This window comes from Dermochelys coriacea, chromosome 6 (genome assembly GCF_009764565.3).
Source record: "Dermochelys coriacea isolate rDerCor1 chromosome 6, rDerCor1.pri.v4, whole genome shotgun sequence".
In the NCBI taxonomy this organism is placed as follows: domain Eukaryota; kingdom Metazoa; phylum Chordata; order Testudines; family Dermochelyidae; genus Dermochelys; species Dermochelys coriacea.
In genome coordinates this window covers 102,322,987-102,341,987 of record NC_050073.1, presented here as the reverse complement: position 1 = coordinate 102,341,987, position 19,001 = coordinate 102,322,987, and the positions used below count along the sequence as shown (strand labels likewise).

The 19,001-nt window shown below is 33.5% G+C and overlaps 1 protein-coding gene across 7 annotated transcripts in view; it reads right to left on the bottom strand.

Annotated features, from left to right (window-relative positions):
* The window catches only part of PAPOLA (poly(A) polymerase alpha), a 94,135-nt gene that overhangs the window by 44,468 nt on the left and 30,666 nt on the right, over window positions 1–19,001 (bottom strand). For 3 of the 7 annotated variants that reach the window (XM_038406480.2, XM_043516342.1, XM_043516343.1), the window contains exons 2-12: window positions 17,329–17,502; window positions 16,606–16,672; window positions 14,988–15,069; window positions 14,311–14,420; window positions 13,874–13,927; window positions 12,362–12,473; window positions 9,239–9,328; window positions 8,995–9,133; window positions 7,297–7,369; window positions 5,518–5,638; window positions 4,455–4,539 (exon numbers count right to left, since the gene is read on the bottom strand). In XM_038406480.2, the coding sequence (XP_038262408.1) occupies window positions 4,455–4,539; window positions 5,518–5,638; window positions 7,297–7,369; window positions 8,995–9,133; window positions 9,239–9,328; window positions 12,362–12,473; window positions 13,874–13,927; window positions 14,311–14,420; window positions 14,988–15,069; window positions 16,606–16,672; window positions 17,329–17,502 (1,107 nt within the window). Of the gene's footprint in view, window positions 1–4,454; window positions 5,238–5,517; window positions 5,639–7,296; window positions 7,370–7,446; window positions 7,863–8,994; window positions 9,134–9,238; window positions 9,329–11,442; window positions 11,610–12,361; window positions 12,474–13,873; window positions 13,928–14,310; window positions 14,421–14,987; window positions 15,070–16,605; window positions 16,673–17,328; window positions 17,503–19,001 lie in introns of those variants that run through there. The other 4 variants (XM_043516344.1, XM_043516345.1, XM_043516346.1 and 1 more) reach the window with 4 other exon arrangements.

The window sequence follows — 19,001 nt, the reverse complement described above, 5'->3', positions numbered from 1 at the left end:
AAATCTCATTTAAAGACGAGGAATGAATTATATTTTGGTTATTTTTAAAAGATTAATGGAATAATAATTTCAAGAAGATCTTGTAAAATTATCTCAAAAGCTGCACCCTACATGCCTAAGACCTAAGCCTGCAAAGATTTAGACAGGTAAATTTATACACTGAATAGGATTACTTACTGTGTAAAATTAATGCATACCTAAACCTTTTCCATATTGGGGCCTAATTTCTTTAAGGCCAGTAAGATTAGGGGCTACATCATAGTGTATTTCATGGTTACACACAGATTTATCCATCCACTAACTTAAAAAAAAACCAAAACACAAAACCTTCTGTCCAGAAAATTGCAAGGTAGTGAAACATTGTGATACAATTCCACAAAATTGTAGGGAAACTTGCAGTCCACAAGTCACTATAAAAGTAACTCAAAACCAACAGATCAATCAATATGCACACACATACCTTACCTAGGTATGAGGGGGAAAATGGGCTAAAAGTATTCTGGACTAATAGAATTCAAAGGCTTGTACTTTAAGAAACGAAAAGGGGAAGGGAGGAAGAAATTTATTTTCTTTTAAAAGTGGCTAAAATGAAATTTTACTATAAGATTCATTTGGTTATGTTAATATTATCATGAAGCACCTGATGCAAATAAATGTTCTGTCTTAGTAAAACAATTTTATCAGTTTTTTAAAAAATACTTGAGAGAAACCACTAATAAGTTGTTTAAATTCCACAGAACTAAAACATTACTTAGAAATGTGCAGTGTCACAGTTACAGACAACTGATTCTTTTCAAAGTGCTGTTCCATAAATTCAACAATGTTATTGCACAAAAATTCATGCACCTGAAGCAGAAAATAAGGTTCTTTTAAATCTTACTACTACATTATCTGATTTTATACTGTTATGGAATTTTAATACCAATTCCGCTTAATGAGCACTAGATTTTTTTAAATTTTTCTACTTGACACACCAACAGGATCTCTCAAAATGGGAAATGAACCTTACTGGTAAAAGATTTTTATAGTGAAGTGGACATATTTCCAAGTATTTAAAAACTTTCATTTTCTAGTGATTTGTTGGAAGCTGCTCTTTAAACGAGCTTTAAAGGCTTTTAAGAACAATTCTATGAAAACAGCTTGATAAATCTAAAACCCTTGATTGGTTAGTGAAGGATGCTTCATATTCTGATTATAAATCTCAAACAATTAAACCATAGTAACTGAAATTCGGATTTTAAATAAACTCAAGTCTATTAACTGTCCTTGTTTAGACAGTCTAACTGTCCAACGCAGGTTGGAATTGAGGAGGAGGAGAAGGAAGCGAATTCAAGATAACCAGAATTTTGTGATTTTTAAGGTAGGATTTTGTGTTGCATAGCAGGGTGAGAAATAATTTAATCACAGGATATCGAGTATTTCCAGCTTTCCAGTGAGAGTATTAGTTTCTAGCCACTGGTGCTTCACAAAACATTGGACCTTAAAAGTTGTCATGAGTCCTATGACTAATAGCAAGTAATATCTTATTGTAATTTTCAATCCCTGATTTTCTTACATAATTCTTTTAACTTTACAATGTCTTTGGTGCTTTACTATGAGGTTAGAAGAAAATAATAATCCAGCTATTACAATAATTTTTTTTAGCAGTGACATCACTATTGGAAAGTACAGTATATTCCTTTCAGAAACATTTGAGTTTTCCTCCATTATGCTTCTTCCTGAGCAATTTTTTAAAAATCAAGACTACGGAATGAAGATTTAGTGAACTATACTCCATTTTTAATATTCATAATCACATAAAAAGCCAAAAGCCATATATCCTATTGTGCCTCTTATTCAGAACGTTTTGGAAAAATATTATAATGAACAATTGAGGGTACCTATCTGGACTTGCCTACTTTAAATAAGGTTTCTCCAAATCTAGGTTTAGTTATATTGAGTTAATAAATGTAAAGTCTTATTATATGCACAAGATATATTAATAAGTAAAGTACTCCTTTAAAGTTTCCTATTTTTTTTTTTATTTACTACAACTGATTTTGTTTACTGAAGTTTGTACAATGTGTTTAAAGTCATTGTATATGGAGAGTATTTTATTACCATACAGTTTTTATTTTTAAAACGCTAACATGGAAAGAGTCCGTCACTTTGTCATGTAACTATATTCAGATGTTACACCATGTTGGTAACTTTTTGTTTGTTAATTTTTGTATGAGCACACAGTCCAAATGTGATGTTTTCTGTTGTCTCCTTAACACAGTTCTCCCATCTAGAAAATGAAAACAGTAAAAAGTGCAAACAGCCTGAACTTTGGCCTCTCAAATTTGAAGTATTGGCAACTATTCAGACAAATCAGACAGACAATCTTTTCTATTTTGAATCCCCTGCAATCGAGGATATATAGTAACCCCCGAAGTTCACTAGAATATTTGGAATTCACTTAAATTAAAAATTCATTTGGGAGAAATTAACTGTCTATTCTGCTGTTGATGTATTGTTTACCAAGGTAATTCTCATTAATAGTGATACACATTTAAATCTATGCATTTATGGGGTAAGAGTCAAACAGGTTTGATATTATTTTAAAAGGTGAACTTCAAGGCAGGAACCATGTCATCTTGTGTCTTGTAAAGCACCAAACATTTTAAAGTTTCAGCAATAAGAGGTTTGAACTGTACAAGGATAATAACCAAGGTTGAAAGAAATCTAGTTTTTAGATCAAAAGGTTTGGCCAAAGTAGCACAAGTTTCTTATTATTACTGATAATGCACTTGTATTTAAAGTTATTAAAAGTAACTAATCAAAATTTAAAAGACCAATATTTCCTTCTTTATACATTGTAATTATTACTTTCGAAGTCCTCCCAATTCTGAATATTAATAGGCTTCGGTGTACCACTCCATTGTCAAGAAATTAGAAAGTCAGTCATTTTAAGTAGAACCTACAAAGCTTGTGCACTCACTGCTTGCAGTGACTACATCCACCGATGTGCTGCTGTAATTATTGATGCCGATGCACATGCCAGGATATAAAACTATATTAAATAGGTCTTATTTCAAGTCAACTCAGCCCTGTTAGCATCTGTTATCTTCAAAATTGGGAGAGAGCATTTGGCAAACTGAAAGGACATGTACTTTCAGCCTTTTTAGAGGGCAGCGCTAACAACAGAGTGAAAACAAAAATTCACTTTCTAAAAAATGAAATCACCTTACTGTGTCCATTAAAAGTTTTCAAATTGAATCTCCAAGATACAACATAAAAGCTGTTCAGGTGTTTTAAAGCTTTTATCATGCAAAAGATACAGAAACAAAACACAGACACATTATGATGGTCATCAGTCTTTTTTTAATGGGGGAAAACTGTATATTTCAATCTTTTTTAGATTAATACATAACCACCCAAAACAGGAACAAAATTGTAGAAAATATTTAATCTTAACTCCAAAAGTGGGTCTCCAACAAAATTGAGGGCAAATAAAATGTAGTCCATATATTTTAATAATCTGTATTTATTATTAATTACATTTTTCAGCAAATCCAGTACACATTTAAACAAGCTTCTCCCCTACAACCACAACATACCAGTAGGAACCCTTAAAATGTCAGTTAAGCTTCAAGAATTCATTTCCTAGATTTCTCTTAAAAATAAATGTTTAAGGATAAAAATTCTGCAACCCTTTCCCTAATGTAACAACATTACATGGCAGTTAGAAATAAACTAGCTGCAATAAGGATGAATATATTCTGAAGCCTGGATCAGCTTTATTTCTTACTGAGGAAAAACTGGTAAAAACTTTAGTCGATTGAGCTGCCAGATGTACTAAAGGATATATTTTATTATTAAAATGTATGTTGTTTACCATTATGGTAAAAGAAATGCATCTTTCTAGTGGAAGAGTTTTAAATATCTACTTTCCAGGGCTAATATCCTCAAAAAAATAGTTTGTGGGGAGGCAGACTTCATTTTACTTGACTTGATTTTGGGTTCTCTCTATCAACAATAGCAGCTCACCACCACCACCTGGAACATTCAGCAATTGGTCAAACCAACTTCTAACTCAAGTATCCTAGTTTTAACATACTAATTCTATAGCTCTCCAGTAACGTTCTGCATATCTGATCATGGTCTATTAGGGTGATCAATTATACTATGGAAAAGAAAAAAAAGCAGTATAATCATGTTATTTAAATTTCTTCCTTATAAAAAAAAATGAAAGTACTGCAAAACTAATCTCAAAATTAACCAGGAGAAAAACCCTCCAACAAAACGGAGAACTTTCAAGTTTTTTTTTTTAATTTTATTTTAAGGATATAGCACTTTAAAGGTTTCTAATGGAAGTGTTCAACCATACTTAACGCTACTGATGCAAGTGCCTGTCTGTAAAAGTACCATTTCTTTTTGTGTGTGTAAAGATAAAAAACTTAAACATGTCTGCCATGCCATAAAATACATACTTGTACTTTTGAAAGAAGTTTGGAGCTTCAAAAAGTTTGGACCACTCTGCCTTACTCAGCAAAATTTCATCTGTGATAGCAAGACCTGAATTATAAAAACACATTTAAATCTTTTTCACACAGTTGATCCACACCAAGTATCCACAAAAACAGTCCATAAACTAAACAAAGGTTATTTCAAGTTAACTGCTAATTTGCTCTCTTTTAATCCAATGGTCGTCTCATCCAACAAACTTTGCTCCCAGTGGTATTTTATATGTATTGTCATCAGCTACTCAGTGTGCGTTGTTACAAATTTTCTTACAAGCTTAATTGCACCAGATTATTGTATTGCAAAACTCTACTATACCACCAGAGGATTTTATCCTCTTCTGGTTCTTGTTCACTTTCCTGGAATAAGGCTGAACATGCCACAGAGGAAATGTGCTAAACCCACGAAGGAAAGGAAAAGGTTTTCCTTATAGGGCTTAAATCCTCTTTGGGATGAGGGTTATGTGTTGGAACAGATGACTGTTAGAAATGGGAGAGTGAGCACAACACCCTGATGAGAATTATCAGTATTTCCCCATGTGCATCAAGGCCTTGCCTGGCCAAGACTGTCTCAGTAAATGTCCTTTGACTGTCAGAAGGTTTAACTCAACTGAGGCAAGGTACCATTCTCCTAATTTTCTTAGAAAGCTTAACATACTGCCTCCTTAGCACCACTAGCATGCCAGCAAAGAAGACAGAATTGCACTGCAGTCCTCCACATGGTAATGCAGACTGTAAGACCACTGGAACAGCCTAGAAAGAACCAATTATCAGGGTATGATTCCCACTTACAGAGAATGCTACTTTCCAATTAATAATGATCAATTTCTGGAAGGAAAAAATGGAATATTTATAAATATTCCATTAAATTTCCAAGTTACAGACAAAATATGAAGTAAAGAACACTGACTGATTCAGTTGCTTTAGGAAGGATGCCTGTTGTCAACTAATTATTCCAAAACAATGTCGTGCCTATGATGGAATTATTTTAAAGTCTTTTGGAATATATATAAGAGCATAAGATAATACTTACCTTGTTTAAACTCCTCAACCATGACCATCCGTGTAGAAACGGACACATTGTAGGTAGAGTTCTGCTGTGGGTATGCTGGTGTAATTATAGGCATAAGATGGTACCTATCACTGGGATTTACCTATATATAACAACAGCCAATCAGTTTTCTTCAAGCACACACAAAATAAAAAAATTTGGAATTCTCTCTTTGCTAAAATGAATCTTAAATTCCAATGTAACAAATGAGATCTTAATATACAAATTAGACTGAACAACTGTGCACAGAAGTTGAGAATACTCAAGGATAACATCTTGTCTGCATATTCCTACAGGTAAATTACATTGTGGAAGTTATTCCAAACTCAAATGGAACAGAGAAGATCATAAACTATCAGCATGCCTCACTATCGATACTGGGTAGTTTTTAAAGCTAAAAATACCAACTGAAATAGATTAGTGGTGAATTTATTACTACATCTGCAATGGAAGCTAGCCTGTGATCATACTGAAACACGGGTACCTCGTTACCACTTGAGCATCTTGGATACCTTCAGAGAAACAGCTGTCTTGAGACCCTTTGAAATATGATGTCTGATTTATTCCTATAACACTACTGAAAATAAAGAGCCAGTCTAAGAGGAAAGGCTCTGGGCATCCTGAGGGAAGCAGCACTTGTCGTTAACATATCCTTTATTAAAAAACAGCACATGGGGAAATAAAAGAAGGAAACAGCAAAGACAAAATCACATTTAAATAACGTTAAGCTAGTGATCTTGTGTTTTGTCAGGTTGTAAATTTGAAGTTAAGGTTCAAACCCTGTCCTTAACTTACCCTGTTTTGTTTAGTTACTACAGCACATATGGTTCGTAACATCACACACTGACCTCAAATCCCTACAACAGGAACAATAGGGTGACTTAAGAACATTGTTTTAATCTTACTTTACATCACAACCCAGACGTTATTTAAATGTAGACTTTTGTCAAAGCAAGCGGAAAATGTATTTAAAAACATAGGTCATGCAGTACAGATTTCAAGCCTATTGTGCTCACACTAGCTCCCTCCCGCCCCGAAGATGAACCCTAAGAACATTTCACAATTGGTGAAATAGTACATTTCCTATTTGACAATACCCCCTATTTACACCTTAAATAATAATGGTTTTATGTTTAGCATAGGATGTTGCTCTGAGTCCTTGCATGTTTTTCATCTTTTAAAGTGAAAAATATAAATGATGAAGATGCTACGAAGTAGAGAGGTCAAAATTATTGTAACTGAAAGAAAGGCAAAGTTAGTTTTATTTATTTATTTATTTAATATTTGTATTCCCCTTTGGTCCAAACACAAAGGACATATTATTGCAAAATTTACAACAAATATACCACAGCAGTTAAAATACAATTTTGAAAATAAGTTAATCAATCACCCAGACAGTGAAATGTCGTAAAGAAGTGTGATCTATGTTCTAGCAAACTGCTTTAGTGTATGCATCTATTTATATAAAAATTGTACAGGAAGCATTTAGCAAGCATTTATTTAGATCACTTACTGCTGAAGTTGGACAAAAAGCATAGTTACTGAGAAATCTGGAGTTTAAATGTAGTTCACAGAATGTGAACTAATTATGTTCTGCACAGTATGGAAGAATTATAGATGAAGTTACCAAAAAGAAATCGTAATATCCACACATTAAGTTCATTTATAATCTAAAAATAAAGTGTCCCTGGGTTTCTTTAAGCAGTTGATTTTACTCTACTGTACAGTGTAATTTATACTGGGAAAAAATAATACACTAACCCTTGGGTCCCATACAGGCAAATTAAGATTGCATTCTTCTGGCTGTTTCAATAGCACTGGATTTGGCCATTCCCTGTTTAAAAAGATTGTAGCACTGAATAAGACTAATGGACATAATGACTTATTTTGTAAAACATACAATACTTTTGAATGTGATCCTTCTTCATTTTGCCCTCCTGGCACAGCATCAGATGATTTTTTTTTTCTCTCTTGAAGTCAAGTCAGTCTACTGTTGGTTTTTAGTAGCTGAGCTAAAGACTTTACATGGATTTATAACAATCTGCTCCAACACATCAGCACAAAGCAGTTTGTGCCTCTTAATTAAGGGAATGAAAAAAACAAGTAGCTGTAAAGCAAACTTCTTTAAATTGCTCTTCAAATATACTCAGACTTTAAGGTCAGAAGGGACCATCCTGATCATTTAGTCTGACCTGCACATTGCAGGCCACAGAACCTTGACCACTCTTGTAATAGACGCATAACCTCTGGCTGAATTACTGAAGGAATCACCTCTGCAAAGATGTACTACTAATTCTACCTTCATGCTAGCTCTGTTCATCGACAATTTAGAGAAGAAACTATCAGTTGTGACTATGGTACGTTGCTGTATGATTAGTTATTATGAACTACATGCATTAAATTTAAAGGTTTTTCCCATCCAGATTATTTAAGAAAAAGCATGCCGAATGAAACACTTTCTAAATGAAATGCAACACTTCTCTTCAAGATGCCCTTAACCCTACGGAACACCGCCAATTTAATAGTCCAATAGCCATCAATTAGGTTTTCTTTAAATTAGTATTATAAAAATGAGAATTACCTGCAATGGGGTTTTGCAATATTTGTGCATTATGCTCTTGGGCAAAGCACATGATCAACAGTTTTTAAAGTCCTCACATAAAACTGGCAGTGTATATGCTTTGAGTGTTCAGTACCCTATAAACAGGGGGTTTCAATCAATCTGCTGAATCAACATCATGTGACACGAGGTCAACAACTTTCTATTTAGAAATCAACCCCCCTAAAAATGCCAGAGACTATGAAGCCACTGGACTTTCAGAAAAAGTGAACAGTAATAATGATCGTCATGTTAGCAAGTTAAAGCAGACATGCTGAATTTAGTATCTAGTTGTCATTTTGTACAAGGATTTTAGAAAGTCTCCCTCGACATCTCACACGAGGGAACACACAGCTCAAGGTTACAGATACAATCCTTCTGGAAAATTTTAGGCAACTATTCTCTGCAAGTTACATGTTTTGTCAAATTTACTTTGCATTTTAATGAACAATCCCCTTGTATACTACCACCATTCCTTTAATGTCTCAGAATATACAATAATTCTTGAACATTTTTGTGCTCTTTCTGATTTAGGACTATGCAAGGGTCACATCTGAAAAGTAACAGAAGTCCTGAGTTACCACAAATGTTTTAAAATCTTCCAGTTAAAAATCTGCAAAATTTTGTTTTGTGTTCATGGTTTTTTAAAAGACTAAACAGTAGTATGTCATATAACCTTTAACTAAAGGCTATGTTGTCTAGCTCACCAGATAACACAATTCACTAACACAGAGGCAGCAATATACTTTGTAAACTAACAACTTAACCTGACACCAGCTGAAGAAATGCCATAGAAACAAGACTAAAATTCAGTGTCTACAAACAATTTTATTTTAGTGTAATCTAAAATTAAAACATACCATTTAGAAAATACCAAGAAAAATTTATGTACAAGAGTTGATGCTATTGCATTTGGATAAAGCTGGCAAGTTCTTGCTACTAACATAGCCCAGGAAACACCACCAAGGAAACCTAGTATATTGGAATAGATGTTGTGGCCTGTTGATGCAGGGGGGAAAAAGACAGAAGAAGAGAGTTAGTCATCATCATCAGTTGTCACTGATAAGAATTTATTGAGAACCTGTTTTCTGAGACTAAACTTACGTTTTGCCCACAGTTTGATAGCTCTCAGTGTTAACCTGAAGTTGTCGATGTTTGGTACTAGATGTAAAATTTCATCGGTTACCCTGCAACCTGGCCAACAGAAAGCACCTGTTACCTCTAATGGTTAACGATAAATAATCTACCCTCACCCCACCTTCAAATCTAACAAAGATTATCACAACAAGAAATTACATTTCACACTTGGCTCACTTATGTTTTGAATGTGGAAAGGGTGTTTGCTTTTAATATATTTTCATATGCTTTTTATTATGTTGTACAGCAGCAGCATTTTGGGGAAGAAAGGGTAATTCATATAAAAATTAGGGCTGTCAATTAACTGCAGTTAACTCACGCAATTAACTCAAAAAATTAATCACTTAATCACAGTTGTAATTGCACTTTTAAAGAATAGAATACCAATTGAAATTTATTAAATATTTTGGATGTTTTTCTACATTTTCAAATAAATTGATTTCAATTACAACACAGAATACGAAGTATACAGTGCTCACTATATTTTTTATTACTAATATTTGCACTGTAAAAATGATACTGTGTTATTCAATTCACCTCATACAAGTACTGTAGTGCAATCTCTATCATGAAATCGCAACTTACAAATGTAGATTTCTTTTTGTTACATAACTGCACTCAAAAACAAAACAATGTAAAACTTTAGAGCCTACCAGTCTACTCAGTCCTACTTCTTTTTCAGCCAATCGCTAAGACAGGCAAGTTTGTTTACATTTATGGGAGATAAAGGTGCCTGCTTCTTATTTATGTCACCATCAAGCGAGAACAGGCGTTCGCATGGGAGTTTTGTAGCTGGCATTGCAAAGTAGTTACATGCCAGATATGCTAAACATTCGTATGTCCCTTCATGCTTTGGCCACCATTCCAGAGGACATGCTTCCATGCGGATGACGCTCGTTAAAAAATAATGCGTTAATTAAATTTGTGATTGAACACCTTATATAGTAGTCTTGGATGATGACTCAGCACATGTTCATTTTAAGAACACTTTCGCTGTAGGATTTGACAAAAAACGGTACCAATGTGAGATTTCTAAAGATGGGTCACGTGCTGTAGCTAAGATTTAAAAACTGAAGTGCCATCCAAAATCTGACAGGGACGAGGTGTGGAGCATTCTTTCAGAACTCTTAAAAGAGCAACATTGCAGAAACTACAGAATCCAAACCACCAAAAAAGAAAATCAACCTTCTGCTGGTGGCATCTGACTCAGGTGATGAAAATAAACATGAGTCAGCCTGCACTGCTTTGGACTGTTTTCAAGCAGAACCCGTCATCAGCATGGATGCTTGTTCTCTGGAGTGGTGGTTGAAGCACAAAGGGACATATGCTAAACATTCATATCTGGCACGTAAATACTTTGCAATGCTGACTACAAAACTCCCATGTGAACGCCTGTTCTCACTTTTAGCTGACATTGTGAACAAGAAGCGGGCAGCATCATCTACTGCAAATGTAAACAAACTTGTTTTTCTGAGCAATTGCCTGAACAAGAAATAGGACTGAGTGGACTTATAGGCTCTGAAGTTTTACATTGTTTTGTTTTTGAATGCAGTTATTTTTTGTACATAATTCTATATTTGTAAGCTCAACTTTCATGATAAAGAGACTGTACTACAGTATTTGTATTAGGTGAATTGAAAAAATACTATTTGTTTTGATTTTTACAGTGCAAATATTTGTAATCAAAAATAAAAATACAAAGTACACTTCGTATTCTGTGTTGTAATTAAATCAATGTATTTGAAAATGTTAACATCCAAAAATATTTAAATAAATAGTATTATACTATTGTTTAACAGTGCGATTTATCGCACGATTAATTTTTTTTAATAGCTTGACAGCCCTAATAAAAATTAATACAACATACAAGAAGGGTGGTACCTGCATAACAGCAGTATACAAACACAACAGAAATATGAAGAGCAGAGATGTTGCACAGACTTTTTATAACTAGGACCAGATTTTATGCAATTCCATTGCTATGGAATTTGACATAAAATTGGACTGCAGAATATAAACAATAGTGTTGAAAAATTAAGCTTATAGCCCTGATGGTTGTGAAATCTTCCAAACATGAACCACTGCAGTGGTGAGTTTGCAAAGGAACAGCCTCAAACAACAGCTCTGAGAGATATAAACTATATCATTAACTCAATGGAGTACCAACTCTAAAGCTTAAGGATGCATTATAATACTAACTTTAACTGCTTCATCAATTTTAGCAAATCTTCTCCAGTTAACGTATGGTGGCAACTATTGCTGTTTAACTCAGGGAGACAGCTAGTTGGTGGGACCAGGAGTTCAGGGCCCCTTCCCAAAAGCAGAAGGCACAATGGTGCTGAAAATTTGAAGGCCAAATAAAGTTGACTTTAATAGAACAAGGAATACTGTCCTGATTACATTTTTATTCTATATTTAACCGAATAAAATGACTACTTTTTAAATTTACTTGAAGCAGTCAGAAGTTTCAATTTGCCACAGAAACCAAAGAGCCTTCACTTCAGATTTTATGCCTATTTTGTGACAAAACATGTGACCCCGAGTACAGAGTTGCAGCACAATTACATTATATAAAAATGCAATTTTCATCTATATTTATATTTTGATATGTCAATGAAAATGCTTATTTCACACCTCAGAAGTTAGATCAACTATAAAAACTTGCCAAATTTACTGAGGGTTTGACAGGTCCCGGCAACTATTCCTGATACTAGGTAGGCCTCAAATCAGTAGTGTTTTGACATTCCTATTTTGCCATGGAAGAGACTGCTATATTTATTTCATGTATAAGTGGCTAGTGCTCTAGATGAGAAATCCACAACCAACCCAATTTCAAGTTTCTAGGCTTTGATGTTTAAGACATGATTTGACAAAAAGGTATAACAAAAAACCAGCCAATTTTTCAAAATGCCGTATCTTAGTATTGGCGTGGACAAGTTACTTTAAACCTAGGCAAGTTGAGCCACCATGAGTTCACTTAAATTTGTAAGTCAGCTACATACCTATTGAACTGCCTCTCCTCCACACACCTCATTTGAAACTAACTTGACAGAGAAATGGATACTTGAAAATCCGAAGTTTTATACATACCGTTAAGACTTCGTATGCATCTAATGTCTAAATTTTTAAGTAGGCTATCATCTCGAAGGTCCAAATCCTCAGGAATAGTTTGCAGTGCTAATCTTGCAAACAAAATATCAATCTAAAAAAAAATCGAAAAAAACAAAAATTGACTTTTAACCCTCAATCAAGTTATTTAGTGCATTATTTTAATCAAGTTTTCTACCATGAAGAAAAAGCACTTATTCCCTTTAGGAAATCTTTCCACAAACTAAATGGCCTAAGCCTGAATGTGTTTACTCCTAATAAGTGTTAAAAGAAATGCTCTCAGCATCCGCTCTGCTTCCTATGATATTACCTCAAGTCAACTCTAGGATGCAAGAAACGTCCCAATTCATCTAACCTGAGGTTGAATAGGGAAACCGGTCGGAGCCAGTTTTTCTTGCAAATACCATTGAATTGCAGAAAAGAAGTGAATAATTTGCCTGGCACTGAACTTGCTGAAGCTTACATGTTACTAATTAAGGCTATTGATTTGTCATGGCTATAATTCCCGTGACTTTTACACTTTCTTTTTTTGTTTGTTTAAAGAGAAAAAAGTCACGGTCTGAAATCCTGGCAAACCATCAAATGAATAAGTGCTCTGCATGGTTTGTTTAAAAAGACAAATTTGACACTATATGTAGTGTAGTGGCATACATATTTTCAATGTGTTTAAACTGTAAGTATTATTAAATAGATTTGATAAAAGATCTCTGGAGGCAGAGTTGGATTATCATCAATAAAGGAAGCTGATGGGTTGATAGGTGGTCAGAGAGAAGACTACTTTTAAGGGATGTAAACCACTCATTCCTGTTTTTTCAGTAACTAAGCTGAAAATACCATACCTAAAATGTAAATCTAGATATAAATCTAGCAAACTCTCTTTTACAAAATACTATTTTCTCTGTTTTTAATAAATCTTATCTTGATTACAATTGCTTGTGTCCATACAATATCATCCCCTAACAACCAAAAGTCCTGTATTTTGTAAGGAATGGTACTGAAAGAATGAATTTCTGGAAACCCCCACCATCTCTGTTAAGAGGCCTAGAAAAAGGCAACCACCACGCGCAAAAAGTTGTGTTTCACTAAAATAGGCAAGCAGAAAGGGAGAAGCCAAAAGACCAAGGCAAAGACAGGACCTGGCAGTGTTGTTAGTAGTAGAGTGAAAATATTGGGACCAAAAGGACCACCTTAATTTTTGAAGTAATTTTGAGTTTGAAGACTGGACAATTAAGCGTTAATTTTTTGCTAGTACTAGTTAAAAAAACAGCATAACAATTTTTCATTGACTTGCAGACAAAGAGTACTCTATTAGTACTAATACTTGCAACATTCAAAAGGTAGTTTTGTCTGATCAGCAGTTCACGCAAGCAGGCCCCTTGACATATAATTCTTTAATAGGAATTACACACACATCATGGGGAACCCTAGAAGTGTTAACATTTTGATTATGGATTATAGTAAAACAAGACTCAAAGACAGCTGGCTAAATCTTACCTCTATCCCATCAAAACACAGTTTGATAACTGGGACAAATGCCTCTTCAACAGCCTGGAAAAATAAATGTTCAGTATTATTTTCAACATGGAAAAAAGAGTATCCACAAATAATACGACAAATTTAAATGATTACTTCGACATTAGAATTTATATTGACATTTCTTCTCCTTCAGACTGAAAATGATTGCAATAAATAGAAGCAACTGACAAAACTTAATACACAGTAGAAGTTGGATGCTACCATTTTAATAGATAAGTTGTAGCTATTTTCAGTTTATGTGAACTAAAACCGTGGTGTGAATCTTGTGGGATTTGACTGCAGTCTTTCCTACTCTTAACAGATGTAAATCACTTTTGCTTTACTTATTTCTTCTGTTCACTAATTTTACATCATCATTTGTGTCCTAACAACTCTTTGTTAGAGGACCAACATACCCTTAAGTCTTTTACTTCTTCCTGTAGTTTCAGTTTTTCATAAAATGAGGTGAAAAAGTCACTCCTGTCAACATGCCTTGGTGCAACACATAATGCATCAATATCAGCTCCTAAAACACATGTTCGTAAACACCATGAGGCTACAGACACTCTATACAAATACACAGAGAATACTAGCAATAGCCTACAACATAGCATTCTAGCAACAAAGGAAAATGCAACGGTCATTCTTCATACAGCTATAATCGAAGTACAAGATATTTCAAGATGTGCTCCAAAAGTAACAATGAATGTGTCTTTTTACAATCACTGGACACATTGAAAATACCTACATATATATCTTTGGTAAGGGAGATTTACAACAGTTTTCAGTAACTGTACATTAAAGCCCTGAGAATCCAGATATACCCATTCCTCGTACAAAAAAATTATATGCATCTCTTTGTGACTTCAGCCCTTCTCCCTCCCAGATCTTGAACAGAAAGGGTTCAAGGTATCTTACTTTGAACTGATTCTCCCTCCTTTTAAGGCATCAAATGAAATTATATACTTACCATAGCCACATGATACTTCAAAACCAAAGTAACATTTCTAATGTCTTGTCATATGACATTTTATAAATACTTCATTAGGTCAGATACATAATTTTTTTTCATAATTAGCAAGATAAATTTTACCTTTTGTGTGCACCCCTAGTCGGTAGGATCCAAACGTAAAAATTTTTCCTCCAACATTTTCTATTACGGATTGTGGAAGATTCTAATGGAGCAAATATACAACTAGTTATTTTATAAGCAAAGTATATTCAGACAATGGACAACAGTTACAAGAGAAAACATAACAATGTAAACAAAAGTAATTCAGAAAATAGATGTTAAATTGCATAGATTAAAGCTTATTCTTGTTATGATAGTTTGTTCTCATTTTAAATAAATACACCAACAGCCAGAAGTTATCCAATTTATAATGCTAGATCACAATAATGGAATTTGGTGGCAGACAAAGGTAATAATTTGACACTCAGGAACCATGCATATGATGTGACAAATATATATACTATAGTGCTAGAAATTCGATTACACTAGTTGTAACCATTTGGTTACTTGTGAATCAACAGTCAAAAGACAGTTTGTGGACACGGGGTGTTCTGCTTAAGCTTGCTGTAGTAACTTATTTAGCACATTTGAGACAGACAGGAACTTAGTCTATTGCATAAAGACTAAGGTATATCTAATCTAGTATACATGAAATCATTAATCATGTTTACAATATTATACAGTTATTTCCTTCAACTGTGATTTACTTCTAAGAAACTTACTAAATATAAATGTATCCAAGACAAAAACCATCAATAAGATGGGCAAGTATAGTATTTAAAAACTACCAATCCATGCAACCTAAGCCCCACTTGCCAATTTTAGTTTTAAAATAAAAAAGTGCAAAATGAATGTAAGGGTTTTCCTCTTCTGTTTAATGTTTGAGTAGATATTCACACAAGGAAAACTAACTATACAGAGAAAAAAGTAAAATCAATTACACACAAAGTAAGTTGAAAAAAGGCTTTCAGTTACAGTAATCTTTGGTCTTAAATATATTATGTAAAAATTCACATAGAAATGTGATTTTCAAGTTCATATCTCTAAGAAGTTGAAAATGAGAGCAGCTTAAAAAAATATGGCCTGACAATTTAAAAGAGCGTTTTAAAAAAATTTAAAAACCCATTACTGCGCTAAGAAAATAACATTGAAAATAGTAATTAGGTGCCAATTTAAATAAGTTCTGAAGAGTTAAACTTCATAGGAAAAAGTTAAAATGGCTCAATGTAAACAATAAGATCTTATATTTTGCTCTACCTATCATAAAATATATTTATCTGTCTCAAAAGAACTTTATTACTCCCAACCACAGGTTCAAATGACCAAACAAAACTATGTTGATAAATTAAGCATGAAGTTAAAATTCAGTTTTTAATAAGAATATGTAAACAATTCCAATCCCACTTTAGTAGATGAATAGCTCCCCCCTCCGATTTGAAAATTAAGCAGCAGCTAAATATAAATCTCTCAACATCCATTAACACAGACGTTTCAGTCTTGCACACCTATCTAGTAAATGTTTACTAGAAGTGAAATCAAGAACATCCAGAAAGAAATGAATTCCACTTTTATTTTCTAGTGAGATAAGACTCAACAGATTAAGTGAAATACATCTCTTGAACTAGGAATACATGCTGGAATTATCTTGTATGCAAGAAATTTTAATACAGGTAACTCTACAAGGAAAATACATCCATACCTTGATTTCACTGATTTCCTGTATCCATTCTTTTACCAGATTATTTAACTTCCCCAAAATTAGAATCCTGTTGATACAACATGAGAATTCAAAAATAATAAAATTATAGCAAACTAATTGCTTTACTAAGATTTTGATCACCATTACAATAAAAAGTTAAGTAGGGGACACTGGAAGTCTAACAGCAGCAGATCTTATCTGTTTTAATAGAGCTACAGAAATGAATACAGTCTGAAAATATTTCCACTATTTTTGTTACTCTAGTTGAATAAACAAATATTTTGTAATTTGAGCCAATAAGGGCTCTTTGGGATATATATATGCGTGAACTGTACACACATTTTTAAGTGTGTGCTTCCTAAAGATGTAAACTTTCTATTATTTGCTCAGGTTCACATGTTTTTTGCAGTAATGAACAGTAAAAAGACACAAGTTTCAGAAAGTTTTAACAGGAAACGTATAGAGGAAAGTAAATGGGACTAATACATAAACTAACACTGCCAAATGCAAAGACTAGCCTTAACTTAGGGACACTAAAAAACTGTTAGAGCTCTGCATTCTGAGGGATTTCTCACTGATTCCTACTATTGAGAAGAAAGAGTCCAGACTCTTTCAATAATGTTAATTGTTAATTTTGAAAACTAAATTTAAACATGATTTTTCATTTCACTGAAATACTCTTTAAATTAACATTAGAAAGCAACTACTGTGGCATTCACTCACCTGCGCTGCAGTTCCTCTTCTTCTTCAAACACACCGAAGGGCTTTAGGGTATCAATTAATTTCTGGGTAAGTAGACAGTCAATCTCCTTGGGGGCAGCCAAACTGATAGGTGAGGTAATGCCATAATGCTTCTGTAGCTGCTGTGTTTGTTGTGATCCCTGGGTTGTAACTGGACTGAAAAATTAGATAAAATTACTGTCAGAAACATGAAAAAAAAATAGAAGTTGTCATCATCGAATAACCATCACAAAGACAGATCAATGAAAAAACAGGATAAATCTCTTATTTGCAGCCATTATATCACATAACCAGATTAAGTTGTGACTTTAAGGTGAGTTTATGTAATGATTTTAATCTACTCTTGATCAAGGTGTGATTGTTACTGTGAAAAGTTACTATAAAATGTCACCTTACTCAGATCTGGTCCCTAAATACTTTACTTTTAAAATCAACATAAGTTAGTTGTAAACCAATGTACATGTCCACCAGTATAATTAAATCGATTTTAAACCAATTGTAATTAAACCAGTGCAATTTGCGTGCATGGACAAGGCCTCAATGATGTTAAGAATGCGAGACATTTGCCATCAGGAACAGTTTTAAGGTAACAAATGTATTTCAGAATCAGGAAAAAAAAATATACAACTTCAAAAGAATTCTACAAAACAAAATCAAGAACCAATTAATTAAATTTGAGCTGATTATGTAAAACAGTTTATTTTAAAAGATCTAGTTTTATTAGATAATACAGAAATTGTTTAATAATTGACCTATAAAGAAAACCCTGAAATAGATAACCATTCTTGAGTGCAGATGACTGAAGTTCCTTAAAAACAATAGTCATTCAGATTAAAATTAGTGAACAGAATTAATATTTTTGACCCAAAAGGGTCATATCTAAAAAAACAAAACAATGAGTAGTGAAAAGATGTTTTGACTAAAATATTATTCTCAAGAACATGTATGAGCAAGACAAAAAGCAGCTCAACAGCAGACTTCAGGGACTCTTATTTAGAAGCCAAAAAGTTGACAGGCTACAAGAGGTACACTAATATTTTTGTTAAGTATTTAACCATCAAATTTCTCTGGATATGATTAACTTCTTCCATCTTATATTACAGTAAAGTTAAGTTGCAATATGTTTTTCCTTACAGCCCAGCCCCCGTGTTCCCTCCTTTTCCAACTGCTCATGACTTGAGAAATGAACGTTTGCACTGAAAGTTTTCCACAGTTCACTTCAGCACAAGTTAATTTTTGAAACAGTAAGCTAAATATTTGGGAAATGTTGTTACACAGGTAGAACTCAAAACAGTTTCATCAAATGTTTTACACTTGCATAACCAGACAATGACTACAAGTTTGATCAAAATTGATTTGTACAGGCTCACTGAAATCTTTTTAAAAAAAAAAAAAAAAAAAAAAGCAAAGCCCACTTTGAAGGAAACTGTGGTTTTAAAATTATGAGCATTGAAAGTTTACTCACATATGCATATAGAATTTTCAGATAGGACTATTTGCTTCGTCTACTGTTTCAAACAGGGATTCTCAATCTATGCCACCACGCACAACCCTACAACCAGCCATAATTTTTTGCTGCCAATTACGTACATCACATTCCAAAATCATCTGCAGCCACAATTTCTAATTTTTTAAATCTAAAATATAAAGTAACA